This window comes from Schistocerca gregaria, chromosome 5 (genome assembly GCF_023897955.1).
Source record: "Schistocerca gregaria isolate iqSchGreg1 chromosome 5, iqSchGreg1.2, whole genome shotgun sequence".
NCBI classification, from domain to species: domain Eukaryota; kingdom Metazoa; phylum Arthropoda; class Insecta; order Orthoptera; family Acrididae; genus Schistocerca; species Schistocerca gregaria.
The window spans coordinates 242767166-242789924 of record NC_064924.1 but is presented as its reverse complement, the minus strand read 5'-3'; the positions used below and the strand labels follow the sequence as shown (position 1 = coordinate 242789924).

Below are 22759 nucleotides of genomic sequence, written 5' to 3'. Positions count from 1 at the left end.
ATTTCCTGACGTCAACTGTATTTTTTTTTTTTTTTTTTTTTTTGTATTTTACGTTCTGCTCACGACTACTTTGTACGAAACGCACTTTAAAATTTTGCCAATTTCACCATTTCTGAGTAAATCTAATATCTGTTGTACGAAAGCTTGTCTCTTCCTGGATTTTGGGTCCGTTTTTCTATAATATTCATCAAAGTCTAGTGGCTTCTTTCTTTTATTTCTCCTCTCCACAGTACATCATGGAAATTCAGGCCTCCGTCTGTTATGAAGGAAGGAAGACCGAAGCTGTCTTATTAAGCGTCTCCACTCATCTTCCGCTATACTACAAAGGTTGGAACTTAAATAGTGGCAACAATTTATTCACAATTGATACAAAAGAGTTACATGTTTGCACCTGTTACAGTCCTGTAAAGTAGTCACCAGCTTTGTGTAGAACCGTTGCCAGCGATGTGGAGGGCGTAGTATACCGTTAGCAGAGCCTGTTCTGTTGGTAGTGCCTGTCGAATCTCTGGAACAGTTCTGAAGCGAATGCCACGAATCATCTTCATATTCATCTTCCGAATAGAATCAAAGTCACAAGGATTTAAGTCCATGGAGTATTGTGAGTGGTACAGTACTTTTCAGTCCCATCGACCGAACAGAGCAGCCACGGCTTGCGCTCTATGAGCCCGCGCATTATGTTGGGTGGGTTGCGCAGAAAGTGTCGCCGCTTCTTTCGCAAAGCTGGCCGCAGGTGATGCTCCAAAACCGAACAGCTACGGCTTGCGCTCTATGAGCCCGCGCATTATGTTGGGTGGGTTGCGCAGAAAGTGTCGCCGCTTCTTTCGCAAAGCTGGCCGCAGGTGATGCTCCAAAACCGAACAGTAATACTGTGCTTGGACGGTCTGCCGTGTAGGAACGTAATGCGTTAGGATAACACCACCACAGTCGTACGCGGGAGTCACCATAACATTCACCATACTGGGGCTCTGACACACTTTCGACTTTCACGGCAACCCATAATGACGCCATTCGTTGTGTTGGCGGTTCAGTTTTGGGTTCGTGGCATTCGCTTCAGAACTGTTCCAGAGATTCAACAGGCAGTAGACCGCTCCATTCGCACCATCAACAAAACACGCTCTGCTAACGGTATACTACGCCTCCCACATAGCTGGCAACGGGTTCTACAGAATGCTGGTGACTACTTTGAAGGACAGTAACAGGTGCAAACATGTAACTCTTTTGTATCGGTTGTGAACAAATAGTTGCCATTATTTAAGTTCCAACCCTCGTATACTGGGGAGCTGTTGTGCACGGAGTCAACTGTTAAGTTATTGTGCGCAGATCGACAAGGGTCAGGAGTGTGTCCGTCAGCAAATGACTGATGCCAGTCCACCGTGTTGTCCAGTGTAGTTCCTGAAGGAGCTGTGAGGGGGACTGCCTTTTGATCAAGCCGCTGGGTAGCTGTTGTAAATGGTCACTTGCAGGGGCTTCGACACTTCCATCTCCTTCGCTATAGACCCGGCCATACATGACGGAGCTTGTCGTCACCAAGATACAAGTCAAACGCTACAATTTGCTACAGGTAACCATACCAAACGCAAAACCAGTATTCACGCTGTATAAGGAAAGCTCAAGCGTCACACGGGTGTGCGACCTCGGAGCAGGTCAACAATTCCGCGTCCCTGAGCGAGCTATGAACAAGATAACGCAAGACCACATGTTGCTTATGTTACCCTGGCTTACCACGATACAGAGGCCATTGGACTGTTGCGATGGCCAACACCTCCTCCAGCTGTCTCACACATTGGGAACATCTTGTCAAGGGTTGCCAAGAGATAGGCACCCGATCACTCTCCACCACACAGCCGTTCAAGAACTCCGGCAAAGAGTTGAAACGGATCGTCTGTCACTCTAGGCTATCTATACTCGAACTAACGGTTTTTTACCGAGTAGTTGCTCTAACCAGCAGCCACACGGGAAAACAAACTGCGAATTTATCTGATGTTGCTCGCCCCGTAGTATTTGGGCTATGCATGGATCTGTTTAAAAGAGGTAACTCGATGTAGTTACAGAGTTGAGCCACGCATGTCTCTTTTCATGCCCAGCAGCTAACTCGCTGCAAATAATAATCTTTAGAACCGATCCTACAGTCAGACAATCTATGCATTGGCTAGAATTTCGAATTAATAAAATGCGTAGGAATATTAAATAAAAGATAAATTAATAATTTAATAAAAGGATTCAATTGTAACATCTGTAAGACAGACATTACTTTCAGTGATGTTTATTAACTAAAGTATATCTCAGCTAAACGGAAATGGTCCAACGATAATTTAATATAATACAGACAGAAAACAACCATACCAAATACCGTAAAGTTGCGTTGAAACCGTTACGATAATTGTAGCAGAAACCCCAGTCTAAGTAGTAATCCAAGACGCGCGTAAACTGTGTACATTTCGTGATCATAATACACGAAATATTCACCAGCTCAAAATAGTTCAGAGTTCAACAGGATGATTTACAAATTAAACACATGGCATAGGATGTATAAACTCATGCTCTGCCTATTCCCAATTCCGTAATGCAACCGGAGAAAGTAAGAGTATCGTAGTGGCCGTTCACCGCCCAGAATCAACCACCTACACGACCGTATAGCTCACGTTACTTTCAGATAGGTCTGCCTTCTTGGAGAACCCGACATGAAGGTTCCAGAATCGCTTCCTTGAGCACACCATTCGAAAAGTGTACGTCACTACCTGACTTCAGCAGTGTTCCGACACTGTCTGCTTCTCCATTGGTTGAACGCCGTCCTCTCCAAAAATACATCAAAAAACATGAACTATATTCACAGATGCGAATATAGACACCCATCAGCTGCATAACTGAATGACGACAATAAAAGTTTGTGCCGGACCGGACTCGAATCCGGGTTTCCCACTTATCGCGAGCTGTCGCCTTACCTTTAGGCTATCCGTGCACGCTTCACGACCAGACCCAAACTCCCATATGTCGTCAACTACGTGTCTACAACCTGCACTTGAACATCCATTATGTATATTTTCGTTCACGGGGCACATTTTAATTTGTAAGTAGCTTGCCTGGTGTCGACGGATAAATACTATATTGCACTGCTTGTGTTGTTCAGAAGTACGATGCAGATTTCTTAGAACATACATCAATCTAAAAGTAGGGAAAATGAGGTGGGGGTTTAAGCCCTGCTCTAACCAAATGTACAGTAACGATCTTAATGTAGACCGGCCGCTAGACTGCAGCCTCTCTGGTTCCTTCTTCCAAAAATTCCAGAAGTAAAAATCAAGCAGATATGTCTTTTGGAGCGACATTCGTTGTCACAAAGTAAGGTAGCGCTTATAGAGAAAAACGCATCTAGCCTTTGATCCCATAGATGACTAAAAGAAGAGGCAAGCCTGGAATTACCGAACACATAGGTTTTTTAACTCTTGGAAGGCAGATAATCTGAATAACAGGCTTAATAACAGACTTTTTTTTTTTAAACATGGTCGTTCCACAAGGAGTGTCCATTCTTCCGATATCCTCTGCGCACTCCTGAGATTGCTCTGGGGCTCCTGTCGGATCGAATTGTCGCTGTCTCACTGCACAGCCTGTTCAGAGGAGCCTGGGGCCAATTCCCGACAGCCGCCACTGCCGTATAGCGCAGCTAACCTGCAGCCGTTCGCCTTCTTTTTTCTCGTTTTCTTTTCCTGGACTTGACAGCGCCGCACTGCAAAACAACAAACAAATACTAATATTTGCGCTGTCCAAGTAAAATACGTGAAGTGATACGTCACCCACTTGGAATGTTATTTAGCGGAGCATCCTTATATACACTTCAAGTTTTTCACAATGTACTATTACTTTATTTCACGCTGGCGCACAAAAATTATTTGCTGTCATTTTACCGTTAGACGCTTGTCTGAAATTAAAAGAAACAGTGAAAATATTTATAAAATAAATTCACAATAAATTCCTAACTGAAATTTCTGTAGTCCAAAAAAATGCCTCGAAATTAATCGTTGAAGACATATTCTTTTCTAGCTAATATCTACGTGCTAGCATTACGTAGAGAGGTTAGAGCTAACTTACGAACAAATTCTCGTCTATGAACGAATCAACGTGAAATCAGTCCAGTGTTAGTATGGCCGATCCCCTACAGGCGTAAATTTACCAAGCATTTTCCACCAATTTATAACTTTTAAATAAGTATAGGCCAAACCGATAAAGAAATTTCATATTATTAGACTGTAAAAGTATTGAAGTGCGCGTAAGGCTATACAAAACGATGGATAGCATTTTTATCACAGAAATACTTTCATCAGTTTCTTTCTTGTAATTTTTAGCAAGTAACTTTGATGTGAATCTCTACTGACGTTAGTATGTAACACCAGTAAACCCTCATCCACGATTTTTTACTAAATCGGACTTCAATATATGAAACAACTTCGAACGTCTGATAACTTACAAATGAGATAGTATGTTAAATATTTGATACGAAGCATATAAGTGACATAAAATCTAGAAAAGGTTTGAAATTACCTTTAAAATTTTTTGAAATAGAAAAGTGTTCTCGTTATCAAACATTGGATGAGTATCGTATGGATAACTTGCGCTTCGTTTTAAGCAGAAGCTAGTTTTTCACGCTTCTCTATGAATAGGACTCACATTTACTGAATTATGAGTCGTAAAATGAGTAATTTCTCAGGTACTTTCAGTGATCCATGTGGATATTGTCTGCAGAATGTGTCGGGAATAGAGCAAGTAGTAAATGAGTAACGAATTAAAACGTTATGGCTGATGCTGAAGTTTCGCTGCATGAACAGCGAAAATGTAGTAGGCGATGAATTTTCTTCCTTTCTTCATTTTGTGGATGGTGTCAGAGGGATAAATTTTGCTAATATTTGAAATTAAGTTTAAAGCTAGATGGAAGTCGATAACTGATATCAATCTCAAATACTGGATGAATAAAATCTGGATAATTTGCACGAAGTGAGTTACAGTACCTCAAGGCATATACACAGTTTATAACGACAATACTTGTCCTACAGCGTTAAAAATTTAGCATAAGATTATAGCTCTTAAAGAGTAGATTATGACAACATTTTAAATTTTTAAATTCTGTCAATAACTATATGAATTTTTGAAAATTAAATCTTTGTCATCCCTGGAAACGATCATGTAGGCAACCTTGATAACTGGCAAGGGGTTGCCGTGTCATCTGTTTAGTTATAATGATACCGTATGTGGTGTCCCACTATCAGTAGACCCTCCAGTGGTTGTATTAGGTGAACTTCGTATAGCTGCCAAAAGGCGTTGTTCTGGGATTGCTGATGTCTGTTCACAGCTTTTTAACACATGTGTTCTTGAGGATGACAACATACTAGATGTATTACGACGCGTTTTAGTTCGTCCTTTATCGTAATCAAAAGTGTGAAGAACTCGTATAATACAATATTTTACAGAGACATAATACTTTCTGTGAACAAACTCTCTGTAGGTTTGAGTGTTAGGCCTACACCTTACGATTGGATCAACAACAAGAACATTAAATATTTCATCTCGTACTCTCCTTAAATTGATTTATAGATTCCTGCGAACGTTTCCCCTGTCAGTTACAAACGTGTAGGTCCTTAACTAACACGCTCTCACTCCAAAATAAAAACAAACAATATTCCCCTACACTCGTACACAAATTAGATTGAAGAGAACGAACGAAAAGTGTTTAAGGAATTCGTTACTCAGACCAGCTTGATAAAACATCGCTATGAGTCAATCATTGATGTAAGTGCAATCTATTTTAAATGAAATGCATGTATTAGCTGAAAAGAAAGAAAACTTATGGGAAATTTCATAAAATACGTTTACATACAAAAAAATAAAGTGATATAAAGACTAAATATTAAAAGTGCACAATATCACAAAAAGCATGAAATTTACATTTACGTCTTAATATTCCGTCCGGCGCTCAGACTAACTACTGTTAGCGTCTGTACAAATTATTGCTTGTCTGACAGATAATGGCATAATGGTGCAGACAAATATAAGTGATTTTTCACTTTATTGTTTTGTGACACACAGGAGGCCCAAAGGCAGTGTGGAGTAACGATATACAAAAAGTGAGGTGTAAAGTTATCAGGAACCAATAGGAGTCGGATAATGTATTAGACAAATAGGGACTTATTGGAGTTCCAAACAGAAATACAAATAATTACTGAAGTAACATGAAGAAGAAAGATGGGAATACTTGAAGAGAACACCTGAATAACAAGATTTGGCAAAGGCAAAATAAACTATTGACAAAAAAGGTAGAGTCCCAGTGGTCCCTATGGTTCAAATGGTTCACATGGCTCTGAGCACTATGGGACTTAACATCTATGGTCATCAGTCCCCTAGAACTTAGAACTACTTAAACCTAACCAACCTAAGGACATCACACAACACCCAGTCATCACGAGTGGTCCCTATGAGAAAGCATATACGATTCAATATTCCTTTTAACGGGAACGTTGTCTCCAGATGACAACCGCAAAAATGAGGTACGACAGGAGTAGCGAAGAAAAGCTAAAACGACTCTTTCGGAGGAAGTCACTGATGATACTGAACAAGAGAAATGTTGCAGAGGTTAATGGAATGAAGGTGATATCTATAGGCACTGAGACATCGAAACTTTAAAGAAAAACATACGCGTTGATGCTTAGAAACTCGTAGGATTTAAGAGATGCGAATAATTAAGAAATAATTAATTGTGAATGTCTAGACATCCGTAGAAATCTTGCAGGCGTAAACCCAAATCAGCTTGAATTTTAACAGTGAAAAACTAACGAAGAACTTGAAGAATAGCTCCTATCATTAGAACATCAATAAAATGTACACCATGGGGATTCTGGTGCACATTAGGTTTAGTTTTGATATACGATGACCTCAATATTGAGGGAAATCAGTTTCCCTAAAATCATTTACAAGGGTATATGAGATTACTAATGCGGATGAAGACCGTACACGCTTGGTCTAAGAATTGCCAAATGAAGCATTTAACGAAACGATGCCTACAAATATCGGTGTGTGGCTTAGTCTCTCGGGATAATGTCTTTGAGTTGTGGCTGAGAAAGATAGCAGTTTACATAGCATGCTGGGTGTAGAATGAGAGTCAAAATGTAGACTGCTGTCATTTGCCAAGGAAGTTGCAACAGTGGTATCTATGAAATAATCACCAACTGACGGAACAGAGCTTTAAGAGAAACTACTACGAGTTACAAACTTTCCATAAGTGTATCGAAGACAGCTAAAAGAACAAAACAGTTGGAAATGCCTGAGGATACTAGAAGACAAAACTTCCCGGGTGTTCAATGCGTTTGCCTCGATGGGCCGCCGTATCCACCGGACAGCAACATGTGCGACTCCTTTTTGTGGGGCTCTATGTAACACAAAGTGGACAGCAATAACACCAAAACCATTGCTGAGTTGAAAACAGCCATTCAGGAGGTCATCGACAGCATCGATATTCCAAAAACTCAGCGGGTCATGCAGAATTTCGCTATTCGTCTGCGCCACATCATCGCCAATGATGGCAGGCATATCGGTCATGTCAAAACCTAATTCCTAATATCTATAGTGACCTCTACGTGTTGAATAAAGAGTGTGCACGCAGTAATTTGTCACTAGTTGACGTTTTTATCATATAGTTCAATAATTGTCACCCTGTGCATAGAAAATGCTTGGAAATGCTGTGTAAGGGCACAGAACTCTCCAGCATAAAAGCGTTATGCCTCGGATGGCCGGTGCCAAAAGCCACAGGGGCTACAACGGCGAACAGTACCACTGCAGTTTCCGGTGCACGCCTCACTGACACCAGGCAGCAGGGTCTCTCCAAGAGGACGCAGTCAGCGTGCATCCAGTCGCTTTTGCACGTGCATAAATTTGCATTTCATTGTCTATCTGGGTTTTAGTTTCTCTGCGTCGACAGCGTCGTGGGCCACTTCCATTGACGATGAGGTTTTCATGGACTCACTCTGCACGCTTGTGGTACATCCCGGGTTCAAAAATGGCTCTGAGCACTATGGGACTCAACTGCTGTGGTCAGTAGTCCCCTAGGACTTAGAACTACTTAAACCTAACTAACCTAAGGACATCACACACATCCATGCCCGAGGCAGGATTCGAACCTGCGACCGTAGCAGCCGCACGGTTCCGGACTGCGCGCCTAGAACCGCGAGACCACCGCGGCGTACATCCCGGGTAGACGATGCTTCTTCCTGTGTTTTTTCCTGTTCGTGGTGGGCGAAATTTACTCTTTGGTCCACTACGACCACCTCTATGAACGTCACCACTCAAGTCTTACTGCTTCTACAAAAAATTGCAAGCTCAGGAGCTGATGTTAGAGCATATGGCTGCCATCACCAACACACCACCGGCAATCTCTTGCATCAACTCGTTTGCTGGCAGCATCCTCGTCGTTCCAGGCGTGTGACAAAAAGGTGGAACCATAGACCAGTTACAGCTATAGAAAATTTCAATACTGACCTTGTGCACTATCGAAATGGGCACAGAATATAGGATTAATATAACTGTAACAAAAGCAGTTCCGATTAATCATACTAGACTCATTAAACCCAAATATCACAAATTCCTACCAACTTAAATGTTAAATGGTACAAATATCAACTTCTCTCCCTCAGGAAAGAGTCTAAGAATTATACCGGATGATAAGCCACATTGGGCTCGTCACACAATAGCAATGTACAGGAAGGCAACAGTATCTCCATGCCGTACAAAAGTATAAAAATCTCTTCCCTTCCGACCTGAAAAAGAAATTTGTACACACTCTTACACTTCCAATTGTTCATTACAGCGATGTTATACTGCAAGGTCTTTCTCTGGAAAGCTCACGGCGCCTGGAGCTGGTGATTAACGTCTGCGTTCGATCGTATTTCACCGTCTCATACGCAACTATCCTGGCTACGTGCAGACAAGTGGAGCGGTTTCCATACCCTCTGTTTCCTGCACTGTCTCACCCATGTACACTGCCAATCATATCGCTCCTCGATCTTAACCTCTTCTCTAAACAACATAGCAGAAATTCTTGTTCCTATCAGAAGAAAATCGTTTTCGTCCCACTCCGTCACACACCTGTTTTCTCGAAGTTCTTTTCAGTAACAGCAACCAAGTTTTCGAATGACCTCCCTCTTTATGTTAGAAAACTAAATAATATCTCCACTTCAAGCGCAATGGGGGTTCTCAAAATGGCTTCTGCAAAAACAAATCCACCACTAACAGCATATTTGCAATCAAATCAATAAATGAAAAAGTTTGGAACTATAAACAAAAAATACATTATTTGTTTATCGATGTCATGAAAGCTTATAACCCCACCCATAGGCAAAGCTTGTGGAATGTAATGACTGAATTTGGTTAGCCAATTAAATTGATAACTCTCAGCAAAGTATGCATGGATGAAAATACAAGATTGGTTTTACTAAATGGATTAAAGTGTGATTATTTTAAAAATAAAAGTGGGTTAAGACAAGAAGATTCTTTGCTCCCCCTTCTCTGCAAAATAGCTTTAAAAAGAGTTGTGAGGAAACTCAAACTGGTTCCTGCTGGGACCCTCCAAGAAAGTAAAATTAACGTGTTAGCATACGCAGATGACATAGTGCTCATTGGAGACAGTGAAGTAGAGATTAGGCAATTATTTGTGGAGCTTGCAACAGAAACATCAAGACCTGGCCTGAAAGAAAATGACGAGAAAACGAAATACATGATAGTTCAAAGATGTAGAGATCAATGGGATAACCAATCACATCTAATAGTTGGTGAACAAAAATTCGAGTGTGTTGAACAGTTCAAATTTCTGGGCGCAGTGACAGACGAACAAAATCAGAGACAGGTGGAAATAAAAGCGAGACTGCTAAATGCTAACCGACTCTATTATGCAATACAACACATCTTAGGATCCAAACTGCTGACTAGTAAAACCAAAATAAAGTTATATAACACAATCATCAGACCAGTTCTAATCTATAGGGAAGAAACATGGAGCCTAACGAAAACAGAAAACCACCATTTACAAGTGTTTGAGAATAAACTTCATGAAAAAATCTTTGATCCATATTATGAAAATGAATCACAATGCTGGAAGAGAAGACAGAACATAGAAATCCATGAGCTATCACAACAACCGACGATAGTAAACATAATAAATGCTAGGTGACTGCAACGGGCTGGACGTCTGATGAGAATGAAAGAAGATCAAATTGTGTTAAGAACATTCAGAGAGAAGCCATATGGCAAAAGACCAAGGGGGAGACCCAGAAATTGATTGGATATGCGAAAGATTGGGAATAAGTAACTGGTAAGAGGCAGCAGAAGACAGGAGCATCTGGAGGAATAATGTGAGATCGGCACGGGAGCTTCGAGTCCCTTAGAAGCCTACTACTACTACTACCACCACCTCAAAAGCAATGTACTTAAGTATAAATAATGCCTACCTTTGTCTTAGTATGCAATCATTACTCATTTGATTCTTCTTTCCAATCAGATCTTCCTCACTTCCCGATGCTCTTAGCTGGTTCTGTCTACCTAAATTTGCTCCCCTCAGAACTGGCGATGACAGAAATAACCTTTGTACACCCTTAAGCATATTTTGTATCTGTCAATGTCGCTATTATTATTATGAGTGTCATTACAGCATTAGCAGGAAAAGCAGCTCACAGGGAGGTTTTTTTTCTTTTTTAAAAATCACTTAGCTACATGTCTTCCCACCATTTGAGCGTTTCAACAGTCCATTAGGTTCTCGACAGCTCTGCAGATCTTATCATAGGTGTTTGTCGCTTGCCCATAGTTATGGATATTCCTAAATTGGAGAATAATATGGCACGCCTAGCCAAAGACAAAGGTGTTGTAAAAGTAGACCTATCGACACTTACTTTCAGCTCCCTTGGACGAAGCCTCCAAAAGCATTCTGGTCATCAACACGCCATTTGGTCTTTTTCGATGTAATCGCCCGTCCTTCTGCATCTCCAGTGCACTAGCCATATTCCAGTACTATTTTGGACATCTTTCACGGGACACACCAAGGACAGCAAATTATTTGTTCGATATTATTGTCACTGGCAAAAATGTACGGGATTAAGCAACCAGTCTGGACTCCTTGTTCAGCTTGATCCAACGGCTAACTTCAAATACAATAAGAAAAAATGCTGCTTCTTTGTGCCGCAAGTGGGACATGTTTTCAGTACATCATGGATATGCACCGTTCCGCATCCGATTGAGGTCATATAAAACCCTGCAGCCTCCGAGATATCAAACATCTCACATCCATGCTAGGTCAAATATTCATTCCTCAGGCAGCGATCGCCAACCACTAAATTAGCTCCGTCACAAAAATCTTAACTCCCAATGGTCCTCCGCTTGTGACAATGTGCTTCACGACATACGACCTCTCCACGTCCCTTGGCGTATAACTATTCTCTAATTCGCGGACGCTGTATTTGAACGTTACACAACAGTTAACTTTGCTGTTCGTTAACATCCGGGTGAAGGCTATCGTCAGTATTTTTGCGTGATATTTTCGTAGCATGTTTCATTTTTTTTCTTAACAAGATTGGGAACGCTACCGTTTTATTGCGTTTTTTAGTCGTAAAAATATACCCGCCAGGAAATGAAAGCAAACCATTTTAATTAAAATTTCAGCTGTGGCACACTACGTTCTGATGGGCTGATTCAATCGCCTTTCAAATGATATTAAATTACTCGGTTCCATGGATAGTTTGAAATCTTTTACTGTTTTTCATTGTCGATTTCCAACTGTACTGATTTGTTTCAGCCAATGTAACTATAATGGGATACTTATGAGCGTGTCAGGAGCGTGTCAGGAGAAGGACGTGAGCTGGATTATTCACAAGAGTATTTTTTCGTAAGTTCAGAGAGTAAGGGGTAATGTTTTGTAACATCACATTATACGCTATAGTCATTGGTGTCGGTGACTTCATTCTTTAGCAGAGTGATACTACTCTGTGTACTTGTCGCACAGTGACTGCACCAGTGTACTTAAGAACTGACGTAATTTTATGACGCCAGATAGTATTACTTACCTTTTATATTACAAGATAATATGGCAATAATGGGGAGGGGGGGGGGGGGGGGTAAACATTGTAGAAGGGGCCAAGACTTGAGTGCAGTAAGCAGGTTCAAATGGGCGTAAGCTGCAGCACCTATGCACAGATTAAGTGGCCTGCGCAGTATAGGATAGAGCGGAGAGCTGCATCGAACCAGTCATCCATCTCAAGATCTCAACTACAATAGACTGCAGTCTATTAATTTCAAAATCCTCATATCAGGGCATGATACAAAACGAGGATCATATGTATGTACCACTTCCATTTCTCTAACGAATCGTATGAAGAAAATCTCCGACGCGATTGCAAATGTAATGTGATATTCTTCTTATAGCGATAGTGATCTTTGCACGTTATGTGGTGTAGGGAGTGGTGGAGTTCCATGGTGTTCACTGAGCGTGTTTTATGCTCTCGTGCTTCCATACTGCATGATCGTAAATAAATTAATGTATTGCACATGAAATGGCAATGACATACACCAGTGTGGCGTCAATAACTGAAAACAGCAACTACCGTAGATTACCTACTAATAACCATCTGGTATTTTACGGGAGTTACAGTAAAATACTTCGGAATAACCATCTGAAGCAAATGAAGCATGCGAAAGCGTACAAATGTTTAAAAATGAGATTGACAAGAAGCGCAAAATCTAAGGATTTAGAAGCATGTTTAAATAGGGAAAAGGTAGATACTGCCTACAGGAAAACCAAAGAGTTGGTTGGTTCATATGGCTCTGAGCACTATAGGACTTAACATCTGAAGTCATCAGTCCCTAGAACTTAGAACTACTTAAACCTAACAAACCTAAGGACATCACACACATCCATGCCCGAAGCAGGATTCGAACCTGCGATCGCAGCGGTCGCACGGTTCCAGACTGAAGCGCCTAGAACCGCACGGCCACAAACCAAAGAGTTCTTTGGGCAAAAGAGTTCAGATGGACAACCAGTGCTAAGCAAAGAAGGGAAAGCTGAAAGGAGTGTATAAAGGGCCTATACAGGAGGGATGAACTTGAAGACAATAATATAGAAATGGAAGAGATCGTAGATGAAGACGAGATGAGAGATATGATACTCCGAGGAGAATTTGGCAGACCAATGAAATACCTAATTCGAAATAACGCCCCGGAAGAAGATGACATTCCGTAAGAACTACTGATAGCCTTGGGAGAGACAGCCATGACAAAACTCTTGCATCTGGCTTGCGAGGTATATGAGAGAGGCGAAATACCCTCAGACTTGTAGAAGAATGTAACAATTCCAATTCCAGAGAAAGAAGATGCTGACAATGAGAAAATTGCCGAACTATCAGTTTAAAAAAGTCATGACTGCAGACTACTGACACGAATTCTTTACAAAAGAATGGAAAAACTGGTAGAAGCCGACTCCGGGAAAGATCAGTTCGGACTTTGGAGAGTCAGTACTGAACCTACGGCTTATCTCAAAAGATAGGGTAACACTTTGAGGACTGAGCGCGAGTGAGGACGCTCAACCGGCTGGTACTGAACGATTTCACAGGTTTTCTGATTTTTCTACAGCAAATGCTATACCACAGAAAATAGATTGCTCTTTTGCATTTAAAAACTACGTCCATTCCCTTCAGAGTACTGCAAAGAAATAAACATTTAATTTAGTGAGAAGGGTTGTATATCAATTTGAGAGTATGCTGTTTTCACAGTGAAAATACAATTTTGTTTTAGGTTTTAGGACCTCTAAGGGACATAGGATTGAAGTTGTTAGTTTTAAATGAATAACTGCTGAAATATGAACTTTTATTTTATTAATAATCACACAGTTACATTGGCTTTTGTATGAAATATTTCGAAACATTTTGGAAAACAAAGCCCTACGTCATAGGTTTCACACTAATATCGCGTGTCGTTCCTTGAAACTTTACTATATCTGGCCTTGCTTGTTTCTGCGCATACTTTCCATCTTCTCTGAGGCCACTTAAGACTATTTTGTGGATGGAATTAACTTTGGAAAATGTCTTCTGCTTAGTCTGTTGATGGGGAAACTATTCTGAGAACTGCATGAGTCTAAGAGGCCACCTTTGTGAACCAAGTTCTCTGCTAACTCTGTAATATATTGAACCAGATGTTTGCTTGTATTTCGCGACATTTTGTACAAAATGTAAGAATTTAGCCATGAGCATGAAAATGTGAAAGAAAACTTTTTTCCACCACTTTATCTGTTTTCGTTCAAAAGGACAGTACACCATTAGCTGGTCGCTATGATCCACACCAGCTTTCTACTGTTGTAGTCCAAAACATAGCCTGGCTTCATTTTTTCCACCATTCTAGTTTTTACACTAACATTTGTTGCCGTCATTTTATACTTTGTTGTCAAAATAAAAACGTCTGTTGTCCTTCCATTTTACAAACAGTAAGTTACCTCGTCTGCGAAACAAAGTTCATTTTTTTTTCAATTTCTGGCCAGCAAGATCCTTTTCTATTTTTCTGTACAGTACCAACTGCCTTAGTTCTTTTCCCCCACAAATAATTCAGTAAATCAGGGCTGGTGTAATATCGGTCCATGTATAATGTGTGATCTTAATTATGAAACGAAGGACGCAATCTGTCTACAATGTGTAAACCGCTGTTATCGGCATTAGTCTGTTTCCCGGAATAAATTTCACAGTACAGGACGTACCCACTTTCACTTTCACATAGCATAAAAAATTTTACGCCATATTTATTAGGCTTATTTTTCATATACACTCTAAAACTCAGTCTACCACGAAAAGGGCAAATTCCTTCTTCTTTAGTAATATTTTCGCCTAGCTTGTAAGCCTTTCCACTTGGGGTCACGCATCTGTCGAATATAGGTCTTACCTTATGAATAGGATCGTGCCCTACCTGGTTTTTAGGAGTATATGTTGCGTTATCTACGAGATGTAACATTCGTAGAATTGACAAAAATCTATCTTTTGGCAGACACTTTGACGCAAATGAGGACTGCAACACGGGACTTGTAGACCAGTAGTCAGACAGTTTTGGTTTCTTGACTAGGCACATATGCAAAATAATATCAAAAAAATTTATTCAGTTCACTGAGTTTCACTGTTGTCCACTTACACCATACTCCCTGAGGCTTCAGTTTTCCTGTAGCACTTGGTATCTCTATTGTCATTCTAGCGTAGCGGTTTGTCTCTCGTTTGATCAGTCTCACCAGTTCTTCATCGAAAAAGTACGTGAAACAATCCAACACTGAAGAATGTTGGTCAATCCCATCTTGAATTCCACAGGATTCAGAAAAAAACAGGAAGCTGGGGAGTGATTGTATCGTCATCTGTCCACTGGCCAGAAGAATATGGCAAATTGCAATGACCAGTTGTGTTTGTTGTGACAACGATGTCAACAGCCTCATCTTCAGGTCTTCCTGACGGTTCACCGTCCGAGGGATCGTTTTCATCTATAAGAAAATTCGTAAAAATTACCTTTTTTCTGACCAAGAATCAAACCACAGAATCACGGAAAATTTGGACAAAAATAGCTTACCATCAGTAATGTCAAAATCTGCAATATCTTCATGTAATTCTAAACCACTATTGTTCAATAAAAACTCTATTTCTTCATCTCGCAAGGCCATGACGAAAATAAAGCGCAAAGGTATCAGCCGACAACAATCTAAAGGTAGTAAGTCGACCGTGAGCGCGGCAAAGCAAATGACTCAAAATATACTCCTGTTCCACTTCCACCAGTGACGTATGCTTCCATCTGTAATTTTTCCTTGGTACTAGGATAACCAGAGAGTACTTTTAAACCTACAGAATATGAAAATCATGCGCTGGGAGTCGTTAACATCGCTGATAATCGGCCGATTCAGGAACTACGTCGATCGTCTTTTTGGAGTACTGTCGGACCGACGTAGGAGCTACATCGCACGTCCCGAAAGTGTTAAGGAAAAGTAAAACTACATCTACAGCATCTGTAGACTTAGGAAGGGCTTTCGACGATGTTGTCTGGAATACTCTCTTTGAAATTCTGAAGATATCAGGGGTAAAATACAGGGAGCTTCAAATGGCTCTGAGCACTATGGGACTCAACATCTTAGGTCATAAGTCCCCTAGAACTTAGAACTACTTAAACCCAACTAACCTAAGGACATCACACATACCCATGCCCGAGGCAGGATTCGAACCTGCGACCGTAGCAGGCCCGCGGTTCCGGACTGCAGCGCCAGAACCGCACGGCCACCGCGGCCGGCAAATACAGGGAGCGAAAGGGTATTTACAATATATACGGAAACCAGACGGCAGTTATAATGTTATTCAATTCGTACACTGAACAAGCATTAAAGGAAACCAAAGAAAAATTCGGAATGTGCATTAAAGCCAAAGGAGAAGAAATAAAAACTTTTAGGTTTGCCGATGACATTGAATTCTGTCACAAGCAGCAAAGAACTTTAAATAGCAGTTGAACGGAATGGATAGTATTTTGAATCGAGGATGTGAGGTGAAAATCAACAAAAGCAAAATAAGAATAATGGAGTGTAGTCGAATTAACTGAGGAAATTAGATTAAGAAACAAGACATTTAAAGTAGTAGATGAGTTTTGCTATTTGGGCAGCAAAATAATTGATAACGGCCGAAGCAGAAAGGATATAAACTGTAGACTGGCAATAGCAAGAAAAGTGTTTCTGAAGAGAAGAAATTTGTCGACATCGAATATAGATTTCAGTGTTAGGAAGTAATTTATGAGCTTATTTGTCTGGATGTAACCATATATGGAAGTGAAACATGGGCGATAAACAATTTAGACAAGACAAAAATAGAAACTTTTGAGATGTGGTGCTACAGAAGAATTCTGAATGTAAGATGCGCAGATTACATAAGTAATGAGGATGTACTGAACAGGATAGGGGAGACAAGAAATTTTGGCACAACTTGACTAAAAGAACGGATCGGTTGATAGGACACATTCTGAGACATCAAGGGATCAGCAGTTTAGTGTGTGTGTGTGTGTGTGTGTGTGTGTGTGTGTGTGTGTGTGTGTGTGTGTGTGTGTGTGTTGTGTGTGTGTGTGTGTGTGTGAGAATGACCAACAGATGAATACAGTAAGGACATTTAGAAGAATGTAGGTTGCAGCAGTCATTCGGAGAGAGTAGCATGAAGAGCTGTATGATACCAGTCTTCGGACTGAAGACCGCAAAAACAACAACAACAACAACCATCTGGACCGACTCAAAGTGGTATAACCACGGAAAAAATTGTAGGAAGAGGAGATTAATTGGTTCAAATTTGATAAAACCTTTTCAAACCACGAAAGAAATAGATTACGAAACACATTTTCGACCGATTCTTTTGTGTTGTCCATCAGTCTGGAAGCCTTACGGAGTTGGGTTAATAGAACATTTAGAGAAGATCCAAAGAAGCGCTATCTGTCCCGGGATCATTTAGTCAGCTGGAGACAGTTACAGAGATGGTCACAGATGCTTCTAGCGAGGCGTTGGGCAGCACGGATTAGTTGTTGTTGTTGTTGTGGTCTTCAGTCCTGAGACTGGTTTGATGCAGCTCTCCATGCTACTCTATCCTGTGCCAGCTTCTTCATCTCCCAGACCCACTGCAACCCACATCCTTCTGAATCTGCTTAGTGTAGTCATCTCTTGGTCTCCCTCTACGATTTTTACCCTCCACGCTGCCCTCCAATACCAAATTGGTGATCCCTTCATGCCTCAGAACATGTCCTACCAACCGATCCCTTCTTCTGGTCAAGTTGTGCCACACACTTCTCTTCTCCCCAATCCTATTCAATATTTCTTCATTAGTTATGTGATCTACCCATCTAATCTTCAGCATTCTTCTGTAGCACCACATTTCGAGATCTTCTATTCTCTTCTTGTCTAAACTATTTATTGTCCATGTTTCACTTCCATACATGGCTACACTCCATACAATTACTTTCAGAAATGACATCCTGACACTTAAATCTATACTCGATGTTAACAAATTTCTCTTCTTCAGAAACGCTTTCCTTGCCATTGCCAGTCTACATTTTATATCCTCTCTACTTCGACCATCATCAGTTATTTTGCTCCCCAAATAGCAAAACTCCTTTACTACTTTAAGTGTCTCATTTCCTAATCTAATTCCCTCAGCATCACCTGACGTAATTCGACTACATTCCATTATCCTCGTTTTGCTTTTGTCGATGTTCATCTTATATCCTCCTTTCAAGACACTATCCATTCCGTTCAACTGCTCTTGCAAGTCCTTTGCTGTCTCTGACACAATTACGATGTCATCGGCGAACCTCAAAGTTTTTATTTCTTCTCCATGGATTTTAATACCTACTCCAAATTTTTCTCTTGTTTCCTTTACTGCTTGCTCAATATACAGATGGATTAGATTATACCGAAATTCCGAGACGGTGTGCTCCAAGAATAGTTGTGCAAATTGTGCTTCCAGGCCAATACGTTTCGCGAAACGATCGCGAGAAGAAAATTAGACAAGTTCATACGCAGTAACACCGACAGTCGTCCTTCCAGTGCACCTTTCGTGAATGGGAAGAGGAAAAGGCAGTGGCGCTGGAAATACTCTCTACCACACATCAAAAGGTGGAGTGTGGAGATAGCTGTAGATGCATTCTTCATGTTTGCAATGTCTGTCCATAAATTTCCGAGACTAAGAAGGACCGTTCTCTCCTGGAAGAAATTATCAAGGGTGACAAGATGTGGTGTTATTGATCCACAACAGAAAGACAAAGTGCGGAACAGATCTCCGATGGACGGGCAAGACCAACGAAGGTGCGACTGTGACGGCGAGTAGAACAAGATTCCAGAGAAGGACATTTCTAACAGTCTCGCTTGGGCGTGTGGAACTTCTGTGCGTTGTACTCAAGTGGAGGAGGCTATGCAGAAGAATGGCTCAAATGGCTCTGAGCACTATGGGACTTAACATCTGTGGTCATCAGTCCCCTAGAACTTAGAACTACTTAAACCTAACTAACATAAGGACATCACACACATCAACGCCAGAGGCAGGATTCGAACCTGCGACCGTAACAGTCGCGCGGTTCCAGACTGTAGTGCCTACAACCGCTCGGCCACTCCGGCCGGCTATGCAGAAGAACTGAAGCATTAAATCCGCCATCTTAACTTGTCTCAATTATTTATTAATCCAGTATCCAATATTTTGGACTAAATGGCTATATTTGTCATCAGTCATTTAGTATGAGGCTCACGAAAATGTTGATACCTGCAAGTTCCGACGCAGCCACCGCCAAAGAAGTATTTATGAACTATTGAGAATAAGTAGCCAGTCCACACCGTCCTTGCTACTGAAGAATTTATGCGAGGATTTGACTGGAATAAACTTGATTGCTTCACGTAGTAATTCAATCTGACACAACTTACTCTAATTATTTTCCATTGTTCTTGAGTTTGTCTATATGTCTTTGTAATTTGTTAGCATACATTGGGGATAAAAAGAAATTCAGTTGACCAGGTGTTACTGTGGTATTAAATGTACCTGTATATTGTAACAGGGTATTAGGAAGAATTATCGTACACATACAACTAAATCATTCAGAATAGTTCCAAGGAGCTGCAGAAATCTCTTACTAAATAATTTATGTATCGAAGGCGGTTCAAGTAATGTGGGCGCCATAAAGTTTCCAAGCATCGAAGTGTTTACAAAAGTTTTAGCCATCAATCAGCATATATTTTTGTGTATAAAAAATATGATTAAAATTTTTGTCTAACAGCACAACGAAGGAAAGTTCTTTTTTTAATGGAACGATGTGCTTAATGCCATTAGAAAGGTCGTTGAAGTTAATTGTAGTGTCATGATAATTTCCAGCAAATGAACACATAAAATGGCCCATAAATATGGTAAACTAAAGAACAATGTTCTCGGAGCAATGCAGTTTCTGCTCCATTACCCGTTGCTTGCATGACCCCGGAAGGTCACCGTGTGTTGTGCCTCAAATTATGACCTTGACCGTTACCACACCTCCTGTCTTTTCATGGGAAAAATTTCAACACAACTACCATCAATAGTAACATTAGTATATATGCCTCTTTAAGAGTTCTCGAATGGCAAAGTAAGGAGGAACATCGTTCCACTTAACAAAAACTATAGCTAGTTCAGTATTATGGCAGATGTGTCAGCCAACGAGATTAAGCAGACAGTAAGATACTAGTCCCCTGTAGAAGACCTTGTTTCGAATACTTAACCTGTTCGTGGAAATGTTTCAGAGTCCTCGAAGTTGGGAATCCTGAATTGACACTCCATGCACGTTCAAGGAACTGATGTAACAATCTGATATTTTTCTCATTGCTAAAGTCACCTGAAAGATATTTTTTTGGTAACATCACATCGAGGAAGCAGTGCGTAGGAAATGTGCAGAACGGGGTACCTGTGCAGGGTTGCTTTAAATTTGCATATTTCTTGAGCTGATACCGCGTTTTAATGCTTGGATATATGATAGATAAAAAGATATTTTTATGTCGTAACGATCGTGATAGAAAGATGATGCCTTGTTTCAGTACTATATTTAGAAATGTGATAAAAAATGGGCAAGACTACGGGACAAATTTAGTATTGTTAGATTGATGGATATTAAGTATGAGACGTTATAAGTATTCTTGCGTGTCGGGGAACCAGTGACAGGCGATTCGTTTAGGTGGACCAGTTCAGCTGTGATTGCTCTGGACCTACGCATCCGAGTCTGGTGATACCAGGATGTGTTAGAGATAATATGTGTAATTAATAATTACAAATTAGGTGTAGTTTTGATTTAATTTAATGCAAACAACAAACTGCGCATATCTCGAAACAGGTCAGAAGTACACCATGATGAAATTTATGTAAAAGTAGAGAACGTTATTTTGAAATTATAGTCCAGCTTTGTAGCTTTCTTTTTTCAGTAGTAACCATCACGGGTTGCCAAAGCCAGCAGACGGAAAACTTTACATATGATGCCAGATAAATAAAATATTCTGGCTTGAGAATAAAAATGGTACCAGTACATTCCCCTGACGAACACTTGAAGTTAGACGATGTTCCAGCTTCCCCTACCTCAGACACAGCTACGTACTGGGTTTTCTGTGTAGCGTTATGGGGTTACTAGTCGTTTTACTAGAAATTCGCAAGGCTATAAGTGTTGTCTGCTTCAGCCACCTTTTGTTTACCAAAATGTTGCGTCATCACGGAGCCATCTTCGGGTGCTCTGAGCATTTAAGGACGTGAGGCATATGAGCAGCAGAAGACGACAGCGTGGCGGGGACGCAAGTAGCACCAAAATATTCTGATATACAGTGAATGCAGTAGAAAATTTGTATACATGCGCAATGAATTTTATGAGGTATTGTAATTTAATTTCGTGCAAACAATTTACTATGCAAAACCTGAAGTAGCTCAGTAATTACCAAGCTGTAACTTAAGTAAAAATACATACTGCGTTTTGAACTTATAGTATACCTTTCTTTTTTCTGCAGTAATTATCTGTGGTGGTTGTCAGGGTTTGCCATAGACACTAGATTACAAATCTTACATATGATGGGAAGTAAATAAAATACCGTGGCTTGAGAATAAAAATGGTACCAGTACATTTCACTGAGAAACACCAGAAGTTAGACGATGTTTCAGTTTCCCCTACCTCAGTCAGAGCTACACATTGAGCTTTCAGCATAGCGTAATAGGGTTGGCAGTCGTTCTATTAACAATTGGCAGTGCTACAAGTGTTGTCTGCTTGAGCTACCTTTTGTTTACCGAAATGTTGCAGCGTCACGCTACGGTCTTCGGTTGCTCTAAACATGTGAAGACGTAAGACATGTGGGCATCAGAAGAAGGCAGTATGCCGGCAGTACAAGTAGCGCCAAAATATTTTGATATATAGTAATGCAGTGGAATATGTGTCTACAGACGTTGTGATTTTTTTAAGACATTTCCGGCCTCAGATAACTCTGCTTGTAATAAAGATACGTTAGCGTTTTCCTGGCGCGGGTTGGGGAGCGGGCTGTCGGTGTGGACTCACCGTCCGGGCAGACGCGGCGGCGAGCAGCGCCAGGAGCGCAAGAGCCGCTGCGCGCGTGCGAGCCATGCCGCTGCTGGTCTGCTGCTGTGCTGGCGGGGGCGGCGGCGGTGGCGTGCTGCGGCCGGCGTGCTGGCGGGCGCGCTACTGCCCCAGCGGCCGCCCCCGCCGCCGCCGCCGCCGCTGCCAGAGATCGATATTCGCGCAGAGCGGCTGCTCTGTCTCTCTCGGGCGCTCCTCACCTGCCCGGAGCACCCCTCCGCCTCCAACCCTGCCCCCGCCCCCGCCCCCGCCCCCGCCCCGCGCCGCCTCCGTATCGACTGGCGACCGCCGTCCGCAAACAACGCTCCCCGTGCTGGTAAACAACGCGTGCCGTCCGCTGCCGCCGTCGCTTCCTTGGTGACGGAAAACGTTACGGGCTGCAGCGGGCACTCGCCGTATAACGAGCGGATACGACCCAATTAGAATTTCTCCAGCGTCTCGGAGCTCGTCCTTTATGTAGCACTAACAAAGTACCGGAGGAGGCGAAGGCCGTCCCGATCTCTGATACTTCCTCTCAAGTAAATCTTAACACGACATTAGTTGGCTACAGCGCCGTGAGGAGAATAGTTATAGATAGGTATACGGGCCTAATATTGAAACGTGCCCTTAGAAAAATTAATGAATTACTGTACTG

At 41.4% G+C, this 22759-nt stretch overlaps 1 protein-coding gene across 1 annotated transcript in view; it reads right to left on the bottom strand.

Moving 5' to 3' along the window:
• Positions 1-22236, bottom strand: part of LOC126273193 (uncharacterized) — a 493173-nt gene extending 470937 nt beyond the window's left edge. Inside the window, exon 1 of the mRNA XM_049976718.1 lies at positions 22087-22236. Coding sequence (XP_049832675.1) covers positions 22087-22152 — 66 coding nt within the window. The 5' untranslated portion in view covers positions 22153-22236. The remainder of the gene's footprint in view (positions 1-22086) is intronic.
• Between the last annotated feature and the right edge of the window lie 523 nt (positions 22237-22759).